This window comes from Barbus barbus, assembly GCF_936440315.1.
Source record: "Barbus barbus genome assembly, chromosome: 23".
Classification (NCBI taxonomy): Eukaryota; Metazoa; Chordata; class Actinopteri; order Cypriniformes; family Cyprinidae; genus Barbus; species Barbus barbus.
Window position 1 is genome coordinate 4,860,020 of NC_136751.1, and position 24,678 is coordinate 4,884,697.

General features: G+C 41.5%; 1 protein-coding gene across 1 annotated transcript in view; it reads left to right on the top strand.

Moving 5' to 3' along the window:
* Window positions 1–515: 515 nt before the first annotated feature.
* The window catches only part of LOC306843309 (cell adhesion molecule-related/down-regulated by oncogenes-like), a 40,561-nt gene continuing 16,398 nt past the window's right edge, over window positions 516–24,678 (top strand). Inside the window, exons 1-9 of the mRNA XM_079374702.1 lie at window positions 516–948; window positions 15,203–15,342; window positions 15,531–15,809; window positions 16,555–16,701; window positions 16,798–16,941; window positions 17,148–17,438; window positions 17,891–18,160; window positions 23,173–23,456; window positions 24,075–24,249. Of these exons, the coding sequence (XP_079230828.1) occupies window positions 15,270–15,342; window positions 15,531–15,809; window positions 16,555–16,701; window positions 16,798–16,941; window positions 17,148–17,438; window positions 17,891–18,160; window positions 23,173–23,456; window positions 24,075–24,249 (1,663 nt within the window). The 5' untranslated portion in view covers window positions 516–948; window positions 15,203–15,269. The remainder of the gene's footprint in view (window positions 949–15,202; window positions 15,343–15,530; window positions 15,810–16,554; window positions 16,702–16,797; window positions 16,942–17,147; window positions 17,439–17,890; window positions 18,161–23,172; window positions 23,457–24,074; window positions 24,250–24,678) is intronic.

Here is a 24,678-nt window from a genome sequence, read left to right on the forward strand (position 1 = left end):
TGATGTATGGTTTGTTATGATCGGACAATATCTGGCCGAGATGCAACTATGAAAATCTGGAATCTGAGGGTGCGTAAATATTGATAAAATCGCCTTTAAAGTTGTCCAAATGAAGTTCTTAGCAATGCATATTACTAATCAAAAATTAAGCTTTGAGATATTTACAGTAGGAAATTTACTAAATATCTTCATGGAACATGATCTTTACTTAATATCGTTTTGGCATAAAAGAAAAATCTATAATTTTGACCCATATGTATTGTTGGCTATTGCTACAAATATATCCGTGCTACTTATGACTGGTTTTGTGGTACAGGGTCTTAAAATATTAAAATATTTAAAAATATTATATTAAAATAAAATAACTAAATATTACTGAACTAAATGTAAATAAATGTTAAAGTGAAAAGAATTCCAGTTAGAAACAAATTCAGGCTGAGGATGATTGTGGTTGTAGGGGTGCAGGCGGGTGTGTTGGTAATATTCATTAAGTACACACACACACACACACAGACACACAGAGCAGTACGGCAACCCCTGCAGACTGAAGCTCTGCCCTGCTGCTGTGGGGCTGGAACATTCCTGCTCTGACGAGCTGCTGAGCAATATGATCCCCTCTCTCTCTCTCCGTGTGTGTAGAGAAAGACAGTAGTAGTAGTAGAGAGAGAGTGAACGTGTGCAGGGAAAAGAGAGGACAGAGTGAAACAGACGAGTAGGGTTCACTTACTACGAACTTCACCGGGATCTGAAGGCTTGAGCTTTGACTCCGCGGTGTTCACGCGTCTGGGACAGAAAGCCAGCGAAACGGCGTGTCGTTACTATTTTCCCCCGTTGTTTTGCACTTTGCGCCCGCGTCTAATGGAGGGCCCCGTGCGGATCTGCCATCAAGAGAATGTGTTTCACTGCTAGAGTGTCCGGCTGCCAGCAGCTTTTGCCCTCCTGTGAAAGGTAAGAAACTTCAGAGAGTCTTCACCCACCGTGGCGTGCTGTGAGAAGTGTAACAGTGTAGCAGTTCATGTGTATTCACTCATTTTTTTCCTGCACGAGACGCCGCTGTCTGCACCGCAGACATCATGCATGAGAAGTGTAAAATGTCAAGTGTTAAAAATGACTTTTGTTTTGTTCGGGAATGCACGAAGATCCTTTCCCCTTCAGGCTGAAGTGTGCAGAAGGTTTTACACCAAACTCGACTTCACTGTAAACTGTCTAGATGCCAAAGCGTCATGCATAGGTGTAAAGTGCCAAGTGAAAAAGTGTTGTTTGGCCAAACATAAACAATCCTTTTCCCAAAATGTAAAGAGTGTAGAAATTAAGTTTAAATTGTAAAAATCAAATTTCAAACTATTGAGTGTTAAAGGGCATATAAACAAAAGTGTAAAGAGTAGAAACAAATTTTAAAGACCGGAAACAAAATAGTGCACAAAGCAAATGCAAAATTGTAAACAACGTTTAAAGTTTTAAACAAGTATGATATGAGGAACCAGATTATGAAATAAATTGCAGATAAAAGTTTACAAAATCTGAGCGTGAAAGATTTTGTTGGAATGCACGAACACTCCTTTCCCAAAGTGTGTTGAAACAAAGTATCTAGAGTCAGACTGTTCAAAAGTGGCAAGCAGAAAAAAACTGTCCCATGAATGAAACATTTCAGTTTTGAGTTTGAGTTGACTTTAGGTTTCTATTATTCTGACAGTGACTTTAATCATAACTGTAACTGTATAAACAGCATGATGTTCCTGTTGGCCTTGGGGGCGCTTATAGAGTTATCTCCGTAAATATGAAATCATTAAAACCATCAGACAAGTTTTTCTCTGTGACACGTGTTTTGTTAGGGTTGTTAGTCTGGTCGTAAGCTCTGGAGTCTCTTATAGGAAAGGTTTGGCTGTTAAATGCATGTTTTTGTATGTAAATGCAACTTTTTCTAGTGGTGTGCATAATCACTTAATAGCGTGCTTTTAGTTGGCTTTTCTCTGAAATGTCTAAGTTGACATCCACTTTATGTCATTTATGGATTTCTAATTGTATGTCTTTATTAACATGGAAAAATGGTAATTTCTTTACCACTGTTGCAGTTTGATCATAGCAATTGATGAAAACAAACCCCACAGTATGTATTAGTCAGACCCCAAACGCTCGGCTCTTTGAAATGAGATACCTGTGAGACAGAATCCATGGGTTTTTTGTTCTGGAAAAAGATTCTCATCGTTATTTGATTCAAATAATTTAAAGAAATGTGTCTTTTCTATAAAAACCTCTCTGCTGAAAGGTAAAACTCTGTAGAGTTTAAACCAACCCAAATTCATATTAAATGTCTCGTAATAGTCACGGTGTACTTCAGAATAGATGATACATTTTGTATTTGATAGGTTGATGTATCTTGGGTCTATTTATTTAAATGCATAAGCTTTTGTAGGCGATTAAAAAAAAAAAAAAAGATTTATTTGCATACTGATGTTTATGATTCCAGCAGCAGATAGAGGTTTGTATCTGTGTATTGTTCCTCCTGTGGGCGTAATGACTCTTTTGATGTTCTGCTTCTAAAGAGGCGTAAATGGATGCCTACATGTGGCATGTGAGTGTCTTTTGTGTGATCAGAGAGGTTAGGACAACAAGACTGCTGGGTAACAAAGCCCTCATGCTTTCTGCTCGGGAGAGAAAGAGATCTCAAGATACCGGCACAATTTTCCAGGAAAAGCAAGTGTAATGAATGAATGTAAGAATGTGACTTCTTTTCATTTTTGCTACATTCACAGCTTTTTACCACCCCATGCATTTAGCTGAAAATTGCTATGCAGTTACGCTGCAGTGTTTTATGGGACGTGTGAAAGGCGTAGACAGAGGATGAGAGACTGTAGGACAGCGGAGTGAACTTTTATCATCATGTCTTTATTTTTGTCCAGGCAGGAATGTTGAAGCTCGGTCACGTATAATCCGACTTGTTCTCTTTCACCTGCTGGCGTTCTCTGTCTCTCATTCTTCAGACGATATTGTCAGAATAAAATATGGCGAGAAAGACAACTGTGCTGATGGATTAAACGTATGCTTATCTCCTCGTAATCACTACACAACAAAATCTCATTTTGCACAGTTGGAGCTGTCGAAATTGGTTCCTGTCTAACACTACAGTTTACCTAACACTTAACTGTAGTTTAACCGCATTAAGTTTAGTATTTTACTACATTTTGTGTAGCTTGTGGGACATGTATATGATTGTACTTTAACGGTGTTGTTATTTTTCTATCAGCTTAAAACGAGAAGGATGAAAAGAAAAGTCTCCTGCTTTTTTCCTCCAGTAGCTTTGATCATGTACCGATAGTGTTTATTAAGCTCCCACATCTCAAATGGGATCTCCATTTTCTGTCTGCTACTAGAATGTAATGATGCCCGTATGCTTCCACTGTTTCAAACAGACTTTTCTTACATAGGGGCTGCACTTAGAATCTGGTGGAGTTGACGTTCCAAAAAACATCATCCTGAATATTTTTCATTGAGGCTTTGGGCCACAGGTGGGTACCTTCAGAGAACCCGCGCTCAGTTTTGTTTCGTCCTGGAGGGGGATGTGTGAGCATTTTCCGTTCATTCCTATCCTTCAGTCAAATGATTGCTAGTTTCTGAGGTCACTCTTTTTGCACAACTTAGCATTTATCTTTCTAGATAAGTTGGATCGAGAAGTAGGCCTACTTATCTTCAATTGCTTTTGCTTCCCCATTTTGTTTCTTTGCACGTTTGTGATCAAGCCCTCTTGGTTTCCAAATTAAATGACTTGATGACATTTTGTGATTGTAAAGTCATGACCCATCAGAGTTGCTTTCGCTAATTACGAGCATTTATAAATCATTAGCAGGGCATCGGTTATCCAGTGCAGAATGGAGCTAAACGCTGCAGTTCTATTTAGAGCGCTAGAATAATGTTTGGCCGTTTAGAGGGTTCTGGGTAATGATAAACACATGGGGCTGTTGAAAAGGTATGCTAAGTGGCCAATTTGAATGTAAGCATGTGTAATGATTCGGACCCGGTGATGGCCTTTCCAGTCATTCTGGTGGTCTGTCGTAGTTTGTCGCACTTTGTGGGTTGGAAACGCTGCTTTAGATCTATACATGAGCAAGCAAAAACTCTGTCTCAGTAGTTAGGATGGTGCTTGTTGAGAGAGATCAGTCTGGGGCGGAAGAGGCGGGCGAGTTTTCATTGAAGTGGATTGAGCAGTTCAGATGAAGTTTCATGCTTTTTTTTAATTCCATCTGTGTGTGTTTGGGCTGTGGGCAGGATAGAATGTAAATGCACATTAAAAATGAGTGATGAATGTTTTTGAGTAGCTTTGAGCGGCAGTCCAGGCGTGTTGGCGTGGGAGATTTGAACGAAAGTTGGTGTATTTAGGGAGTCATCCTCTGCCCTGCCTCTGTTGCCCAACAGATGTTAGGCAGCTTTCTCTTTACCCCCGCCCTGGGCTGGGAGGGATGAAAGTGATTTTGTAGGGCTGTGTGGTTTGAAGGTTTATTTAGCTTGGGGCGATGATCTTTACTCTCTGCACCATTCCAAGATTAGCCGTTGACCGTAAATGGCGAGATGAAGAAATACATTTTCACATAGAGCTGGACAATATTTCTAAATAAATGCATATCTTTAAAATATATTTTAATATTTGTAGCCAAAATACATTGTGAATATATGGTGGATATTCAATAAATCGCCTTACTTTCATTCCATGGACAGGACAGATGTGGTCATGCGGTGTGGCAAGCATTCCGTCACACTGCATACATAATCGGTCCCGTTCTGATTAGAGGAACCACAAAACAAATTTGAGGTTATTTTTAATTGGGACCATGACGTCTGATTTCGAACAGTATAAAGGATTTCATAGAGGTGTAAGATTTGATGATGGTACATTACATATACCATAACTACAGTGATACCGAGTTGGCCCACCACCCAGAATAATTGCCTTTAATCCCTGAAGTGCAGGTCTCATTAGTTCGGGTTAGCTGACAGCCGTCGTCCTTCTGGATTGCCGTAGGAACTGGAGACGGATTACGGCTGGCTGCCAAAGCTTTGCTGTGATTTAGGGCCCTGGTATTGGTGATGGATACCGTCCAGCAGTTATGTACATTGGGTGAATGGTATATTGCACAGGTTTTGTTTTTGGCTCAACAGATAAAAAAAAATGCTCCTTACACAATGGAATTCTCTAGACGCCAAGGTCATTTCCCACTGGTCTGAGGCAACAATAAGAACTGGTTTCTTGTGATTCATTGCCCATCATACTTTTAATGTCCGTAGAGTTATACAGAAAACGTAGACACATCCTTAAAATCTACTCCCTAGTTTTAGCGCATAATTAATTGGCTTTCTGCACAGAAAAACTATGCTTTTGGATCCTCTATGAGCCAGATATCAAAATATTTTAATCTCCAGCTTTGTCATTATCCTTTTGTGGCACTGCAAGGACCGAATTAAAAGAATTACAGCTTTTATCAGGAGCATGGAAAGTAAATGACTGGTACCATCAATTCCAATAGTCTAGCTTTTAGTGCATCAAAGATGTACTTTGACTCTCGCATGCAAGTTAACAGCACAATAGTACAGGAAGTGTACTCATGTGATGGGTGTAGGGTTGTAACAGTATGAGATTTTCACGGTATGATAATCGTCTCAGAAAATGTCACGGTATATATTAAACAATTCTTATCAGTAACAATGACTCTTAAATGAATAAGTTATTTATGTGAATAAAACTTTTATTACAACTTGAAACCGTTTTAATGAAAGTATTGAAATCTCCCTATATTTTTATATATATATATATATATATATATATATATATATATATATATATGAAGCAGCCGAACAAAAATAAGTTGCATATGTGTGGGTGAGATTTATTTATTTTTTTTTCATTTTTTTAAAACCATAGATATGCAAATGTTTATGGTATGATAAGCATGCACGTTCCAACCGTGATAAACTGTCATACCGGTATATCGTTACAACCCTAGATGCGTGCTGTCATTTAAAGGGATAGTTCACCCCAAAAAATTAAAATTCTGTAATCATATACTCACCCTCAAGTTGTTTCAAACATGTTGCTGGTCCCTACTGACTTCCATAGTATTTAACGAAACAACACTATGGACGTCAATGGGGACCAGCAACCGTTTGGTTATCCACATTCATCAAAAATCTTCTTTTGTGTTTAAAAGAAAGAAAGAAATTCATACATGTTTAAAACAACTTGGACATAATTTTCATCTTTGGGTGAACTACTACTTTAAACAAATCCAAAAAAGTTTTATTGTGTGTTGTGCTTTACGACTAAACATGTTTCTTTGAAGAATGAGTATATTTTCTCCCTGATCTATTTTTATTTTAGCAGGTTGTTGATTTTCTGTGACATTTGAGATTTTTGTTTAAACCAAGTGTTTAAAGGAGCTTCTGCTTTAAGAAACCTCAAGTGTCTTTTTAAATTAGTGTGTCAGGTATTAGCTAAATTCTAAATAAGCATGTTTTGATGGCAATTATTGCTGAGGAAGTTGCTTTATGTAATTATGCACACTTAGCTGTTGTTAGTCAAATAAACCCAATTGACTGTAATGTTTGGGGTGAACTTCTGAACTTTACACATTGCTGACAGTTCCCGCATTTAAAAAAGACAGGGTAACCCTGACCCTGTGCAGAATGTAGGAGGGGTTTTCTGCATCCTCAACACCTTCCTGTTTTCAAGATTTATTTCTCTGAGACTTCCTGAACTGCCCCTTCTTCACTAGATCCTGTCCTAAGTCCAGCCTTGAGAGCAGCCAGAACGCTTCCTTGTATCTTTTTTCTTTTTTTTTTTTACTTTAGTACGAGCCCAGCTATACCACAGCGTTCTATTTCAAACACTGCTGCCCATATGCGACATCTGACATGGGTTTTCTCTGTAGCCCAGTGCCCAAGCCAGGCAACAGATCAGCAGTACTATATTAAGGCAAAAGCAGCCATGGCTGGCTTCCCCCTTGCTCCTGACAAACAGATTGTTTGTTTGGAAGGGCAGCATAACTGGTGGATCAGAGCCTGAGGCACTGTGGGTACTACTACTGTGAGGCCTGTGGTTGTAAGTGCCATTTTGAACCTCGCAACGCGGGAAGAGGCAGCCCCTCTGGGGAACAAAGTTAAACGGTCATTTATAGAGTCTTTTTCAACTGCTTGAGGAAACGGGAATTAATTACATGGGTAAGCCCAAAGAAAGGCCTGCATTGTTACGCCTCTGACCCAACTCTTTAGAACAACCCAGATTAGATTAAGATACAGGATGGCAGATGCATAATATTTATGATTCTTGGTCAAACAAGCTTCCTGGTATGTGTCTGTAAAGCCTCATCCATTGGTGCTCTGAATGAGGCCTTTCATAAGCTTCCCAAATCTGTTGTGCTACCGCTCTCTTTCCAATGGTGGGAAAGTATACTGCAAATGCAGTGAGTGCAAGCTGTATTATCATTATTATTATTTTGACATTTTATTAAGGTTATGTTGATCTTTGCACCGTCTTATGCCACTGCCCCGAATCTGCTCACCTTCAGGATAAGAGAACAGCTGAAGCTTGAATATGATGGAGAGTTCAAGTATCTGACAGCCAGTGATAGCAATTCAGACAAGCGCGTTTGTTGAACTCACACCACACAATTTGTTTTGTTATTTTGGAAGCACTGGAAAACATGACCTCTTGGCTTGCAGAGGGCTACAAGACAAGACAGATAAACATTTAGACAACCTAAATAGATTCAGTCAGAGGCAATGTTTGGAGTGGATATTTATTTCAGAGCCCTCAAGCTTGTACATACAAGGCAGAGAGTTGGCCTTATGTTTTTGGGGGGGTTTCAACACACTCAGAAAGTATAATTCAGCCTTCACAGCCTCTTACATCTTGTTTGTTTTTGTACTGTGAGGTTAATTTTTCAATTTTGAAAGCCCAAGAGTTGAAAAGGGACAGCATTATACCCTTAAACTAGTCAAATATTCACAATGAATCTTGATCATTTTTATCTTTTACATTTTTTTTCTTGGTTGAGTTTGTAGTACATATCTAGTTATGAATTTTATCTCTTGCACTCTTGGGTCTTTGGCCAGCATGAATGTTAGAGTGATGTTCCTGGTCTTCATTATTTGCCAGTGAAGATTTCAAATCCTGCTGTCATTTTGTTTTTGTGTTGTGCATGCTTTGAATCGCAACTTCAAATATATGTCCCTGCCCTGTGAGTGCTTTTGGTCGGAGGCCAAAGATCTATCGGCGGGACACTGAGCAGGACCTGTTGTGTAGCTGTATGTCCAGTTTAGTTGCCATGGTGATGGAGAGGTGATGGAATCCAGGAGGGCGAGGGAGGACTGAATCTGAGCTGAAGCAGAGATAGGAAAACCACTAGCTGCCTCCAAATTTTCTGCAGCTGCCATCCTTTCAAAAAGTGGACTCTTTAAATTTGCAAGAGCATCTAGAGGGAATTGGGTACAGTCAACATTAAAACTTACATTTCTTACATGAGCACCACAGTGTCTGGAACGTGTGCATATATCTAGGCCACGGCTCTGACATGTTACTGTTTTCTCAAGTCAAAGCTTTTGGAATTTGAGCGCTTGGCATCTACCGGAGAAGTCATCCAATGCTCTGCCGACTCTAACCGCCTAACATACACACTCGTTCTCATCCTCCACTGCTTGGCTGATGAATCAGACACTCTTGGCACAGCCTGCCTATCAACTTTGTCTCTCAGCACACCCTCTGGGCAGACAGAACCGCTGTCTCTCCTGTCTGTAACATTCCTCCTCTCCTTTAGAAGTACCCTTCCTGTGTGCAAACGTCCCCTTGAGGGTTCTGATTAGCTGTGAACTCAGCTGGAAGGATATTCTGTAGCTACCACAATACCGTGGGTGTTGTTAGTTATGCGTGTTGCTTTTCTGCAGTTTTGGCTTCGGCCTTGTGCGGCGGGATATCCTGAGATCCATTTCCAGTGTCCGAGACGACCCTATTGAGTTTCAGTCCTCTGCCTAATCCCTGTTGTTGAAAACCTTGGGAAACAGCCCCCTTACCTCTGCACCCCTCCTCTGTCACCACCTCCCCTTCCACACCACCTCCTCCTCCTATTCCCAGGCAAACAAGATGCCACAGAACAAACTCCAATTAAGAGGGCTCTTCTGTACTGTACTGGGGCTAAGGGTCTCCCTCCCACCCCGTCTCACCAGGTGATTTGTGTGTGGAGTGTTTGTGACCAAGGCCAAGCTGCCCGGGGCAGGAATTAGCACTGTCTCCCTGGTCTGAGGCCTGGCACTCATGGGAAGGAGGCGGAGGTATACCGGGGTTGTTTCTGCTGAGAATCCCCCCGGGAGGAGAGAGGCGGGAAGGAGATGTGTGTGTTCTAGGTAAACAGTGCTTTGTTAGAGGTGACTGTCTGATCCCTGGGGCCTCTGCTCTCATTCCTGTCTTCTCCCCTCCCCTCCCATCTTTCCTTTCACCGTTAACTACGCCATGGTCATCCAGGCTGTGCCCTGTCACCCCATGAGCATCTCACCCCAGGGCTGCCTGTGCTGTTTAGACTCGGATACAATTTCCTGTCAACAGAGACAAGCTGAGTTTTAGAGCTGGGGAGGCCGGTCCGGGGAAGTAGCATTAAACTCCTGATGTAATGCCTCTTCACACACATACACACTCACGACTCTTTCACTAAAGAAAGCAGTTGAAGGTTAACCTCTGTTTGCCCTTTCTTTTGAGCCTTCTTAATGCAGATAAGCGCTGCCTAACTGCAGTTTGATTTCCATCTCAGCTTATGGTAAAAGAAAGAGTAAATGCTCCCTTTTTAATGCTTACTACCTTACATATGTCTCTGACTCTCTCTCTCCTGTTTCTCTTCCTCTCTCTCTTTTTAATAATGTCTGCGCCCTTTAATCACTGCTCAGTTCAGAGGCCCAGTATTTCCATTCATTAGTCCCATCTGTATGGACTGGAGCTGCCCTCATTCCTGCCACTTGGACCAGTAGTAGCCTGTTATAGCTGAACTTGGGTCATCTGTACTGGGCCTTGGTTCCCACCCCCTTTTCCAGACTCTTAGCCTTTCTCCCTTTCCTGATCTGTTTTGCTTGCCAGGTCACTCTGATTGCACAAAGTCAAGACATTGCACTGTCAGTTGACTGGGAGGATTACAAGCAAGGTTCAGACAGTATGAGTTTGTCTGTCGGCATTATCTGGGGAAATGAGCTGAGGTTTGGCAAGTATTCACCTCCCGATGAATCCCCCCCCCCTACTGGCACTCCCTTCCCCTCACTCTTCTACCTCCTGTTGTTCCTGCCTCAATTTTCGTTTTCTCTCACTTACTTACTCCACCTCTCTTATTTTGTCACATTTCTTTTTCTTTTCTTTTTGTAGCCTCTGTACTTTGTTGTTCTCCTTCATCTCTTTCTCTTTCTGTGGAATGTATGGACCCTCTGTCAGGGTTTGTGGGGGGCGAGTGTGGACAGGTTCAGGATACGGCAGGAGTATCAACCTTACCACATAGGGTCAGATCAGACTATCAGAAAAGATATTCACTCACTCTTCTGCTCATCTTACGGTTTCACTTTCTTCTGTCGTCTGTTTTTCAGTCTCACTCTTTCTCCTTCAGGTGCCCCTCATGTTTCTGCTGCTTTGTGTGTCCTTATTTTCTGCATTGCCTAATAACCATAGCCATACGACTCATTTGTTTGTTTAATAAGATCCATTTTGTGGATCTTTTACTGCTAAGTTTATTTGTTTCTTATCCACAAAGTTCAGGCTTCTACTTTTGTACCAGTTGTGACCTGTTCTTCTATAGCCATGTTGGGTCTTTTGTCCGTGTTTGCTCAATATGAAAGGGATCTGGGCAGAGGGCAGATGACACTTCAAGCACTGCCTGCAGAGAAAGACTCATTCTTGTTCACACCTTTTTTATAGGACTGCAGGTGCCACTTCCCGCCCCCTTTGCGCACACACCTAGGGGCTTGTCAGACTGTTTATTTTCCTTGCTGTCATCCTGTGTTATTTTCTGCTTACACGGCATCCATCTTTCTGCAGGATTGCCCCAGCATTCCAGCAGAATGTTATTGCAGAGGCTATGTGTCATATACAGGTATGAGGGTATCAGAGCCACTTTTTAGTGTGGATACTCTTTACTGCACATTAATTAATGGTTGGAAGAGTCTTTGTACAACTGCAGAATATAGCATTTTTAAGGATGGATGCTCTTAGACATCCCAAGGAGTCTTGTCTTCCTTCCCCGCACTTTGGCAGGATCTCGGGTATGACCCTGGACCTGCTCCCTCATTCCAGAGAGAAAACAGAAAGGAAAAACAGTTTTTACTCGTGACAACTGATAAGGTTAGATTTATGATCATCAACTGCCTGTGGGTTTGTTGGACTGCTGTTTGATCAGGCTCTTTGGAAGACTCTCAGAAAAACACTCAGTGTGTGTGAATCTTCTCTTCTGGCTTGAGAAAGTCCTCAATCAAGTATGTAAATGTAAAAAGAGAATAGAGAGAGGCATTCAGGAGACGTCTTCTGCAGTGTTTGGAGACTCTGGAGTAGCATGCTGGCCAAAGATCCATCCCTGTAAACCAAATACTCCTGATGATCAGCATATGTTTTGTTTTGTTTAGGGATGGGATGCTATAGTGCTATTAGTGTCCCCACCAGGCTTCATAACTAGCTTAAGCTAAAACTTTGGCCTATAGTTTGCTGGAGAACAGCATGCTCTTTCCAACTAGATACGCCAGCAGCCAACCAGCTTCAACCAACATGGAAATTCAGGATGGTCTAAGCTCATCTTTTCAACAGGAGAACTCTGGACATCAGCTGAGCAACATTACCAATACCGTTAATTTTAATTAAAGTGTGTAAACATGTAGCTAACAAGAAAATTCCATGTCTGTTAATGTTTCTGCTGAGGGTTTCTGGGAAATTCATCCAAATGTATCTCCTGATTGTAGATTGATCATGATTCTAGTTGGTCAAAGCTATTTCATACTTTTAAGCAGGTTCTTCTACCAAGGATTGGATAGCCAAGAGTAAAGCTTTCTCAGTCATAGGTTCCATAGCTTTATTAGCAAGCATTCTTGCTCTAGTCATTGGTATTACAATGATGTTACATAAATGGAGGCACTGTCAGGCTAATGTTTGCAATTCTCTCTGTTTGTTAAACGCTTGCTTCCTTCTGCACTGTTTTCCCTTTGTCCTTAATCTTCTCTTTTGATGTGGCCTGTATGATGGAGATCTTCAGTAGGTATAGGGGACTTCCCTTCCCTCCGACTATCAGACATGTCTCAGCACTCCGCTACCCGCTCTCTCTCTCTCTCTCTCTCTCTCTCTATACTTATATCTCTGTTATTGAAGGCTCTAGACTGCTCCAATTCCCTGCTGTCTCTCTTGCCTGCATATAGTAGTAGCTGCCTGTCTCTCTCTCTCTCTCTGATGGAGGACAGCAGATATCCTACAAAGTGTCTGTCTGCCCTGAGCCTAGTACATACAGGCGGATGTCAAAAGAAAGGCAAAGAGATAAACCACAGGAATGATGCTTGTGTTTCCTCGTCATGCCAGATCTGTTGCAGAGATAACAAGAGGCGCAGCGTCACTCCTCACACCAGATATCTTTATTCAGGGTTATACCCACCCCTCCAAGGGTACATACCATCACCTTCTATGTACACATGGGGCGATGTTGCCCATCTTTGCCAGTGTTTCATTCAAGGCTGTTGTTATTGTTGTAATTATATATTATTATTCTGGGAGTGAGAAGATTGTTTCCACTGATGGCATAGGGGATCTGCAGAGGGCTTGTTGTGACTCGTGGACAAGACACGTTACCCTTAGAATCCTTGGGTTGACGAACCATGCACACACGTTTATAGTCAATGCATACATATTTACTTTTGAGATCTGCTGAGTTTGACTAATCTTGGTAAAAAAATGTAATCTGTTTTCAAAAGTGTGTAGATTTATTAAACGTTCATCTGCCTTGCTGCCTCCTTCCATGCCGTGCTGTATTTTGTGCTTGCCAAGTGCAGACCCTTTTATCACCCTGTTTTTTGAGGTGACCCCCAAGAGGTGGGACCACAACTGCCAGACACCCGCTGACTTTCTGCTCTCCGTTGACCTTTGACATTTGGCTTTTGAGGGGGCGTGAGCAGGAGGCTGGAAGAGTTTATTATATCCTGTGTTTCCTACTTCGTCTTCCTCTGAGTGTTCCTGCAGGGGGCGGGGGAGATGATATGTATGTATGTGCATGTTTGATGTTTTCAAAGAGTGTTTGTAGGTCTCACTGCAGCTAAAATGAATGATGGGAAAATAGATTCTTTCAGAATGCAACTATTAACTAGATTTTTACGTCCAGCACTCATCCAAAGGTGTTGTGGGTAGTTGCAGCATGGTGGCTAAAATGCTTTTGTTTTAGCACAATGTTATCGTAGCCAGGGCATTATTTTGGTGAATTCTAGGGTGTTTTGAATGGTTGCTTGGTTGCTAGGTGGTTGACCAAAAAGCCCACTCCTGACTTTGGATCCAAGCTATAACTCTGATTTGTGCTTCAGTGTAATGGGATTTTTCTTTTGCTCATTTTATTGTCCATCAGTTAAGTCAGCTGTCAGGTTTTTAACACACTATAAGAAATGATAGCTAATAATGCCGCTTAATATAGCAAGCACTGCTCAAGAAAAACGTTAAAAAGGAAAAAGCGACACAAATGAAGGATTTATTATGCTTGAATGTGAGTAAATTTGAGCATGTGTGTCCTGTCACAGACTTGTTCAGCTTTAGTGGGCTCACCCAGACATAACCTTTTTAATTTGACCCAGTCGAGTGGCCTGTCCTTTGGGCTGATGTTGGGCCGGGCACAGAGCCCCATGGCACCCACAGTGTGAATATCACAGCTGGGCGGCCATTGTCTGCCAGCCCAAACTACACTCACAGACCAGGAGCCTGTGATCAAAGGCCCTCCGGATTAACGCAGCCCAGATACAGAGGACTGACGCTAGGGGAGGGATGGGTTCAAAAGCAAAAAGGAATGCTCCTAATTACGATCCTTTCACTCTTTTCCGTGTCTCACCCTTTGGGCGCTCCCCTGGTCTTTCTTTTAGGGCGTTTGAGACGTTTGTGTGTGAGTGTGTGAAAGCCATGTGGAGGCTCTTCAGGCTACTGTGAGTCTGTGAGAAAGCAGTGCACTGTGACAGGATAGTGATATTAAGAGTAGACCATAAGCAGACTCTTCAAATGCAGTCCATCGGAGACAGGCAGAAATTAAGGGGCAAAAGAGAGCAAGGGAGAAGAAGGATTGTAGGTTGAGGGTGGGTGTGGGGGCGTAGAAGTTCAGCAATTTATGTTTCACTGGAGAAGCGTTCTGTGGGAATGGGTTGTAGATCAGCAGAAAGAAATTTCTCTTTGGGGGAAGGCTGTACGAGATCAAGGCATGTGTAAGGGGATGTGTCATAAAGGTTACTGAAAGTGTTGTTTAGGATTAACTGTGAAATGTTAAGTTTTGTAACTCCTACAAGCTGTACTCCTCGACCAGCTACAGATGGAAGATGAAAACAGTGCAATCCGTAGAAAGAGTAGGCCTCTGGGTAACTTTTATTATTGGTGCTTGTTGAGGCATTCCAAATTTCAGTCTGGGCAAACCCAAGTAATAAACTTCTTTGCATCCGTTGTCATTTGCCTTATAGTCATGAATGCTACATTCATTTGTGTGGCTTTTTTGAGCGGAGGTGTGCTGTGGCCTTTCAAAGTGAGTTTTTTTTTTTTTTGTTGGTGGGTTTATCATTACCTAATAATAATGTGAGCTAAGAATTATTACAACCTTGCATTAAAGGAGTGATACCATATCTTTGGACCAAAGTGTTAGAGAGACATCATATCAACCACCTAGTGTATCACTGAAACCCCTTAGAATAACTTTAATATGCACATTATTATTTCAGCTAATTTGATCATTCTTTCTGCTAGCTCTTTGACTCATGCAACCGTAAATAAATACACTTTACAGAATTATGAAGAATTCTGTATTTTTATCTATAATCAACACAAAATATGTGGCGAAGTGTCCACATTTCATGTTTTGCTGGTAACAGCCTTTGTTGTTATAACTGTTGCATGAACCATGTTAAACAGTCATTGACCATGTTCAGTCTTTTCAAATATTGTATTGCCCATGATGGATTTAATGTTTGTTTTTATGTGTTCCAGGTGTGCAGTGTGTGTGGAGGGGGTGTGTGTGAGGCCCCAGGTTAGTGCACGGAGGTGAAACAGCGTCATGGAGGACAGTGGCCTGAGATTATTGTCCGCTGTGCTGTGCGTCTGCCATACCCTGCTCCTCAACTGCCCATGTTAGTAACGCACTCAAAAAAAACAAAAAAATAACATTAGCACACACCTGCGTCGAGCCATTGAAATTGAAATGCCATTAGAGAAATTGCATAAAATGTCTTCTCAGCAAGCTGTAGGAGGAATATTTATGGATTATGGTCTGTTGATCTATTTCTTTTCTTTTTTCCCCCAAATCTCTCTTCTTTAGCTGTCCTGTCTCTCACTTTTCGTGTGGAGCCTCTCTCTGTGGTACAGAAGCAGGGCAGTGCGGTCCACCTGCGTTGCACAGCGCGTCCAGCTAGCGTCAGAATCAGCTGGCTGTTTCAGGGTCAACCACTTGACCCTAGACACCAGTCTGGAGTGGAACTTAGTCCAGGCTCCCTTTCTCTTTCATCTCTCCAACCGGCTCTCACGGGCTCCTACCAGTGCTTGGCGCAGTCCGAGACAGGCTCCATCATCAGCCGGCACGCACGAGTGCGTATTGCAGGTAGGCACATTTGATCACAGGCATAGTATGCTGACAAATACACTTTCAGCACAGCTGTAAGAACAACACTCTTACAAGAATACACTTCAAAGAGGTCGCTGGAGAAGAAAGACAGGAAGTATCAGAAGGCGGATTTCTCGAGCCATTAACACTGTTAGAATGGCCAACCGTAGATGAGTGTTGGAGGGGAAGGAAATGGTTCTTTCTTTTCAGTCTGGCACTTATCCAGACACCTCTTCAGCAGTATCCTTAATGAGCCTGGGGGCTTCCTGTGTCGTACCGAGAGCTGATGCCCGGGAAGGGCGCCCTATCGGATGCAAACCCCCGGCGGCCGACCCAGGGCTTGATCGGGGTTGCAGATAAGGCTGCATTATTCAGTGGAAAGCACATGTTCTTTGCCACTCACAATCCAATATAAACACCTCTTTGACAGAAGGTCTTTGTATGAACTGCTGCTGCTATGAATGAATATATCAGTTTATTACACAGCTCCCACAAATGTTTGATTCTGATCAGTCAGTTGCCACATTCTTTGGTCAGAGTTTGTAGAATGATTGCTAAACTGTATATTTGACTATTGTCTATGGTAGCCAATTATGAAACTAGCTGTTCTAGTTTCATTTCTCTCATATAACTTCACAGCTTCTTTCTTCAACTGAAAATCATTGCTTTATGTGTAGTCATGTAAAAAGTTATTTTACGTGTGTTTCTTTGAAGCGATTGAGCACTTGATTTCTTCATTCAGATATTGAGAGGTTTGCCGAGACCCATCGGAGGACATTTACTGTAAACAAAGGCGAAACTGCTTTTATCGAATGCCCACTTCCTCGCAGCAATCCACCTGCTCTGCCACGTTTCCGGATACGGGGGAAATGGCTGGAACAATCTACAGGTACAGACTAGACAGCTTCAAGTGCCAAACCCTCCAGAAACACATTAATATACAGTTGAACACTTTGAGAGATTGTTTCTTTTGTCTGTTTTTCAGACGAGTATTTAATCCTGCCCTCCGGGAACCTTCACATTGTGTCAGTGTCTTCAGAACATGAGGGCATGTATAAGTGTGGTGCTTATAATCCTCTAACCCGAGAGACTCAAGTAGAAGCTCATGGCACTAAACTCACAATCAGAGGTTGGTTGAGCAAATTCTATTCGATTTTCTAGGTACCACAAAGATTTGAGTTATACGTTCCATATAGTTCATACTGTATACGTTTTGCTATAAAATCAGCAGCTGTTTATTCTGAAATGCTTTTTTAATGGGTGTATACTGTAAATTAATATATTCATATTTCTGAATGAAGGAATAATGTGATTGCATTCCTTCTTTTCATGAAGATTCAGAAGACCCTTCACCTGTAAGGATCATCTATCCCGTCACTCCTCGCAATCTTACAGTGGACCAATCTGGATCTCTGACCCTTGAGTGTGTTGTATCAGGAAGTCGTTCTTCAAAGGTCAAATGGATTAAAGATGGAGCCGAGCTTTCTTTGAGCTCCAAATGGATGTTGTTGCAAAGCAACCTGGTGCTTAATGATGTTCAACTGAGTGATGGAGGACATTATTGCTGCTCTGTTTTAACTGATCATGGAGCTGTGGTCAGTGTCAACTACACTGTGAATGTGCTTGGTAAGGAATGAATATTAATATCCCATCATGTTATCAAAGTTTGAGGCAGCTTAATCCATGTAGTTCAGGTTCTTCTCAAGCTCAACAGTACTGTGTAATGTTCCTTGCATGAAGGGTCTGAATTATTTTGTCTCATTCAACTGTGAAAGTCAGAATTTCCAGTTTTCAAATACAGGAAATATGCAATAAAATGGGACATGATGTCCAACTTGGAAACTTAATAATAATCCTGTTTCTAAATGTTTATACTCCTGTACAACAAATGCTAGCATTACCATTTTTGTTACTTTATACATCCTAATAATGAGCAACAAAATGTTAGATGTTGGAAAAATTAAGTTGGAATATCCCATAGAAATATAGAAAGAAACACATAATTAGTCGTTTATGGAGAATAGTTGTATTATTTCGTTATGTGTATATTAACTCCAGCACTTCCCCCCTCATTACAGTGCAAGTAAGAGTCCTGCAAGGTTTGTCAGATCAGGCTGTGACAGTGGGCTCCTCTGTGAGATTCACCTGTGCTGCCAATGGTAGTCCAACCCCCAGCATCGCATGGCTCCTCAACTCCGCACCTCTTGCTACTTCACCCCGCCTCCGAATCGCTGGCCCCTCACTTCACATCCCTTCAGTAATGGTTCAAGATCAGGGAATCTACCAGTGCCTGTTTGACAACGGAATTAGCTCTGCACAATCGGCGGGAAGACTCAGTGTCGAATCAGGTAAGACGATGCGCCAATGCTCCCTATAGCAAGCATCCAGAACACCTTAATAAAAGCCTGGCAACTACCCACAACACCCTGGATAATCTATAAAAGAGAATTTTACTAGCAGAAGTAGCCGAAAACACAGGTTTACCGTACAGTGAGTTGGGACAGTATATTCTTGCAGCAGGGCAGAGAGTTTAGCTGGAGAAGGGGGAGTTGGGGTGGGTGTATTTGGCTGGCAATGAGAAGGCTGTGAGAGTGAGCTTTGTGCGTGCTGTTGGGGATAAGTTCTTGGACAGCGGAATGTAAGGAGTAACTGCACAAGGTTATGACGAGCACCAGACCACCCAGCTGTCAACATCACACACAACTAGCCCTATATTTATTAATAAACATCTCTCTCACACACACAACCCTCCCCTGCCCTCCTCTGAGGCTATTCCTCAGCCTTGCTCTGTGTCTCCAAACATGATTGATAAGCTTAGAGATATGCAGACTTCAGAATAGATAAAACATGACGGAGGTCTTTTCCAAATGTTGGCTCGAATTGCTTTTTTCCTGGCTCGGCTACAAGGGTGATTTATTTCGCACTGATAAAATGCAGGTCAGTGTAAAAGCAGAGTTGTTTATGTTTAATGGCAAGATTTGAGATCCGTAGGCTGCTGGAAAAAGAAGAAACGGCGTTAGACGTGATCAGCTCTGGGCCTGGGAAAACACATTGTGAATATAATGCTTTAGATTTAGCTGAGGATACTAACCATACTTGTGTTTTTAAAGACACCATGAAATGTCTTGACGCACAGTCTAATTTCCTGTATTTGTTAACCAGCAGGTTTTAGTTTGTCACGACAATGAACTATGATTTGCTGCTTGCTTCGAGAGAGCATTCGATTAAACAAAAAATTGTATATGATCCTCTAAACAAGATCATTTTTAAATTTGTTTTCATATTAGAAAAATAAATACATTTTAAATGCATTATATACTACAAGTTCATTTCATCCAATTTTGGAGTACATAAGACCTCAGTGATTAACTTAAAAGACCACAAAAGTCAAATTTTGATTTAATGAGGTCTTATAGATGACAAATTCCAAGCCCACAATCCTGTTCCCTCCTGAAAGCAGCATCTATGTGGAGGGTGACTTTATAACTCTCTCTTGTGGAAAACCACTTCCTGTTATCCGCTGGTACAACTCTGCCGGTCCAATCACCACACATTCCGTCCTGCTACTTCAGCACCCAGCGGCAAGCAGGTCGCCAGTTGACAACGCTATCCAGCTTACCTTGTCTCGTCCTGGCAGCAGCAACCTGTACATTCAGGCTGTGACTGCCGCTCATGCTGGCCAGTACACATGCTAGGCTTCCAGTGAGCTTGGCTCTGCCATGGCAGAGACCATTTTGACAGTGGGTGAGTCGAGATGATGTACAGCCCAAGCGCAGTCTGAGGCCTGATTGTTCCTCTCATCACGCCAGTCATTAATGATCACACATAGTCAGGCACATGTGAGTCACAAAGAAAGACCTACTCTACAGAAGAAGAGAGAAGATCAAAGAGTCAGAACAATATTTACTGTATCATGCTTTCATCAGTGGTGTTTGCTAAGGCAAGCATCGCTATTACTATTGCACATACTAACAATTAGGGATTTGAACAGACCCCTAACTGATGTTTAAGGCTTCAGTACTGTATGTGTCACAAAAATGAATTATATATCAAATCTGGATTATAGAACAGTTAAAGAGATAGTTCACCCAAAAATGAAAATTCAGTCATTAATTACTCATCCCCATGTCATTCCAAACCCGTCAGACGCAATGCAACTGACACGCTAAAGGCCCAGCAATGTAGAAAGGATATTGTTAAAATTAAAAAAATAAAAATAAATAAAACATTTTTGAACAGGCTTCGAAGACTGACACGGAAGAGAAAAAATTGTTGAATAAAGTTATTTTTGTTTTCTTTGCACACAAAAAGTATTCTCGTAGCTTCATAACATTGCGGTTGAACCACGGATGTCACATGAACTATTTTAACGCTGTCTTTACTACCTTTCTGAGCCTTGAACATGGTAGTTGCGTTGCTGTCTATGCAGGGTCAGAAAGCTCCCGGATTTCATCAGAAATATCTTAATTTGTCTTGTGAAGATTAATAAAAGTCTTACGGATTTCTAATGACATTAGGATGAGGAATTAATGACAGAATTTTCATTTTTGGGTGAACTACCCCCTAAAAAGACAGCGGGTCTGTCCCACTACCCACACTTGCAGTCTGTGCACTTGACCACTTATCTACTTATACGAACACTTGGGCCAAATACTGAAAATGCGCCAAGTAAGCATGAATACTGCAAGATGGAACAGACTTACATCATAGTGTTGTAACAATGCAAGTAAAGTTCTCAATTTTGACTCTGCCTTATATACATATTTTAATTTTCAGTACTTTGCACTTTTCGAAATGTCTGTTCAGTTGTCCAGACAGTTGCAAACATTTTACAAAAAACACATACTAATCTGTGCACCAAGAAAATGTTACGTTTTGGTACCAAATTGTATGTAACTTGCACTGTGGAGTGTTTCTGGAATTCTCATGGCAGGTGAGTTCCTGAACATGAATGATGGGATGCATTATACTTAACCTTAAATAATGTTCCTAAGCGGTTTTAGAGATGATGTGGATTTAATAGTGTGTGTTGAGGGCACTGAGGTTTGGCATTTTCCAGATCTGGGACAGTCTTGTGCAATTCCATACATGTGCACGCAAGTGTTGGTATTGGGACAGGCTCATAGGCTTACTTTAAAGGTGGACCTGGAGTCACATTTCAGTGTAACTCGTTGTTACACTGAAAATTTATTCAAACATATAACAGCTTAGTACACTTTATTCATTTCAGATGCCAGGTGTAAGACCGTGGCTTACCCATAAAGCATTCATGGCTTGCCCTATAGCTCAAACAAGACATGATTGGAAGGTGGGTTTGTGAGCTGGTGTAGGGCTCTGATTCACTCTGGTATTTTAATGGCCGAAGGGTGGAATGTGTGGTGGCTGGCGTCGGGCCCAGTTTGAGCTCTAGTGTTACTGACTCTGGGGCTGTTTGTTTTGTAAGGTAAACCAGTGCCACACACCCAACAACTACGAATGAGAGACCCTAAGAACCAGCAACAAACCCCACCTCTCCTACAACTGCTCTTCAGCTGTTAAGCTAGGATTACTCAATTGCTATCTGACCCTTACTCTGTGGTGATATGAATATTGTAACATGTATACAACATGCATGGTGAACAGCTATTCGCACGTAAAAGGAATCCACATGTATACGAGTTTATGTTGCCGTTCACTAAATCCAAGTTCACTAACATTCTGCTCAGATGATCGGCTGCCAAGCCAGTGTCAGAAGCACAGATTCCCAAGTGGACCATTCTGGTGGGGTTTAATAAAAATAAATTAATAATGGAGCTTTATTGCATGTTCCCTTGGAGGTTTCCGGCTTTTTTATTTTAATGCCAGTGGAAATCTAAAAGTTGGAAAAGTAGTTTCCAGCCTCGCATATTGCCAGTCAAAGTGCCATAGCTGTGCTTAATTAACTTATGTACTATTTGAAAAGCAAAATGGTAACACTTTATTTTAACGGGTTACAAATGTTACATGTACTTACTGTAGTAATAACAGTAAATTTTGCATAATTACAAGCAACTACCCCTACACCTTACCCTAACCTTAACCCCATAGAAACTAGTATTAAGTACTATAGTAATGTTGTTAATTAATATGATTTGCTACTTATTTGTGTAATTACACTGTAATAACATCAGCTTAAAATATTGTACTGGAAAAATAAATACCATTTAAAGTGATAGTTCACCCAAAAATGAAAATTTGATGTTTATCTGCTTACCCCCAGGGCAAGATGTAGGTGATTTTGTTTCTTGAGTAGAACACAAATTAAGATTTTTAAGTCAAACCGTTGCAGTCTGTCAGTCATATAATGGCAGTCAATGGGACCCACGGCTTTGCGAGTCCAAAAAAACATACAAAGACAAAACCAAATTAATCCCTGTGTCTCATGACGATACATTGAGGTCTTAAGACACAAAACAATCGGTCCGTGCAAGAAACAGTATTTATATCATTTTGTACCTCTGATCCACCACAGTGTCCAACTGTCCTGAGCGCATTCACAGCATCCAGCACGTGACGTGTCAACGTTCTCTGGCATAGTAGATGCATGCGCTGAAGCGATCTGTCATGCGTATACGTCACTCATTGTTTAGATCGCTTCTGTGCATGTGTCTACTACATTATGTATAGATTCCCTGTTCAACCGCTCCGGATACGTTGACGCGTCCGCCATCTTGGAACGGTCAACTTGACATCAATCACCATAATAATCAATGAAAATTGAATACATGCGTATAACCTGCTGTTGTAGACACACACAGTCAACGCACTCAAAGGTTTGCAGACCGTTCCAAAAATGGTGGATGGCTTGCGTATCGCTGCCCATAGAAACTGTCGCTAATGAGGCATCTACGTATATATATCTATGGTCTACTATGCCAGAGCACATTGACACGTTACGTGCCGACTGTTGTGAATGCGCTCAGGACAGTTGGACATTGCAGTGGATCAGAGGTAAAAAACAACTTATATAAATACTGTTCAGTTTCTTGCACAGACAGATTGTTTTGTGTCTTAAGACCTCTATGTATCGTCACGAGCTGCAGGGTTTAATTTGGTTTTGTCTGTGTATGTTTTTTTTGACTCTCAAAGCCGTGAGTCCCATTGACTGCCATTATATGACTGACTGACTGCAACGAGTTAAAAATCTTTCTTTTGTGTTCTACTGAAGAAACAACATCTTTTGGTTCCCCTGGGGGTAAGCAGATAAATGTCAAATTTTAATTTTTAGGTGAACTATCCCTTTAAGAATAATTAAAATGACTATTAAAAAATAAAAAGTATATCTGGAAAAAAAAATTAAAAAGATATGTATGACCAAAATAGTTCTTTTTTTGCCCTATAGAACCCCAGTCTAGTTCTATGTCTGGAGCTCCCATGAATACGCAGCCTTCTGTCCACCCTATCCAGAGCGATGAGGGTGATGAACTGTTTCCCTCCATACGGGAGGGGGTGATTGGCGAAACTACAGGACTGCCCACTGAGAGAATCGGCGACCAACCTACGCCAGAAGCACCAATCATAATCAGCCCACCACAAACGCACAAACCTAACATGTATGATCTAGAGTGGCGAGCAGGTCGAGACTGGGGCATCCCTATCAATGCATACTTTGTTAAATATCGCAAGGTAAGAAATCATAAAGTACACTTGTAGATTTTCCATTATGAATGTTTTACTGATGTACTTTTTAAGTGGGGCACAAAATGTAGATAATTATTACTTCGTCAAGAATGACTGAATTGCGCTCCACCCTCTTCTTTCCCCTGGCGTTAGTTATCAGGTCAGATTTATAGTTATTAGATTTGAGAATGAGCACATACTCATAACAACGCCCTGTGCCGTTTACTGTAAAAGTCAGCGCTAACACAATTCAGCAGTATCTGCCAGCCAAGAGAGTTTTGGTAAGAAGTTGGTCATTTCCTCTTTAAAAGCCTGTGTTTTCTTCAATAATAAGCTCCCTTGGCTAATATAACTGCTCTGGTTCTTTTCAAGATTGCATTGGCAGTGCTTGTCATATTGGCTCTGGAAAAAGTGACACAGCTTTCGCTCTCAGGAATAGTTGAGTGGGTTGATCTTTTGTCATAATTCAGAGTAGGAGAATAAAGAAAGACGTTACTGTTCTTTGTTGAACTTTACGTGCTGTATGTGCAGTCAGGGACAGAATATGTGGGTTGTTAGGTGCATGAGATTCCTACATAAGGTAAGACTGTCTCTTAACTGCGCATGTGCTGAATGTCCCTGTAGGTGGACGACATGGGTCATGTGGTGGGGAACTGGCACACGGTGCGGGTGCCAGGCAGTGAGAAATCCCTGCCCCTGTCTGAGCTGGAGCCGTCCAGCCTGTATGAGGTTCTGATGGTGGCCCGCAGCGCTGCAGGAGAGGGCCAGCCCGCCATGCTGACCTTCCGTACTGGAAAGGGTGAGAATACGGTTTGCATTTTATCCAGCTGAAGCTCATTTTCACTTTTCCAAAGCTGTTTGGCTTTGATCACATCAGAGCTAGATCAGAATTCTGTGAATCTGAGCAGTGGAAGATAGGTCAAGAATTGTGTTTTGAGTTAGAAAAAAATGAATTTGTTATATTACACATACATCACCATTCAAAAGTTTGGGGGTCAGCAAGAATTTTTAGAACTTTTTCTTTTTTTTAACCAAACAAAAAGTGTGCATTATGAGCAACAAGTGGCAAAAGAAAAAGTTATTTCTCATGCTTACTTTAAATAAGCATAAAGTAAGCATACGAATACTTTTAAATAAGCAATCCTGCATAATTTTTTATGTATTTATTCCTCCAGGATTGCTTATTTAAAAGTATTCTTACTTATGCTTATATCTATCTATCTATCTA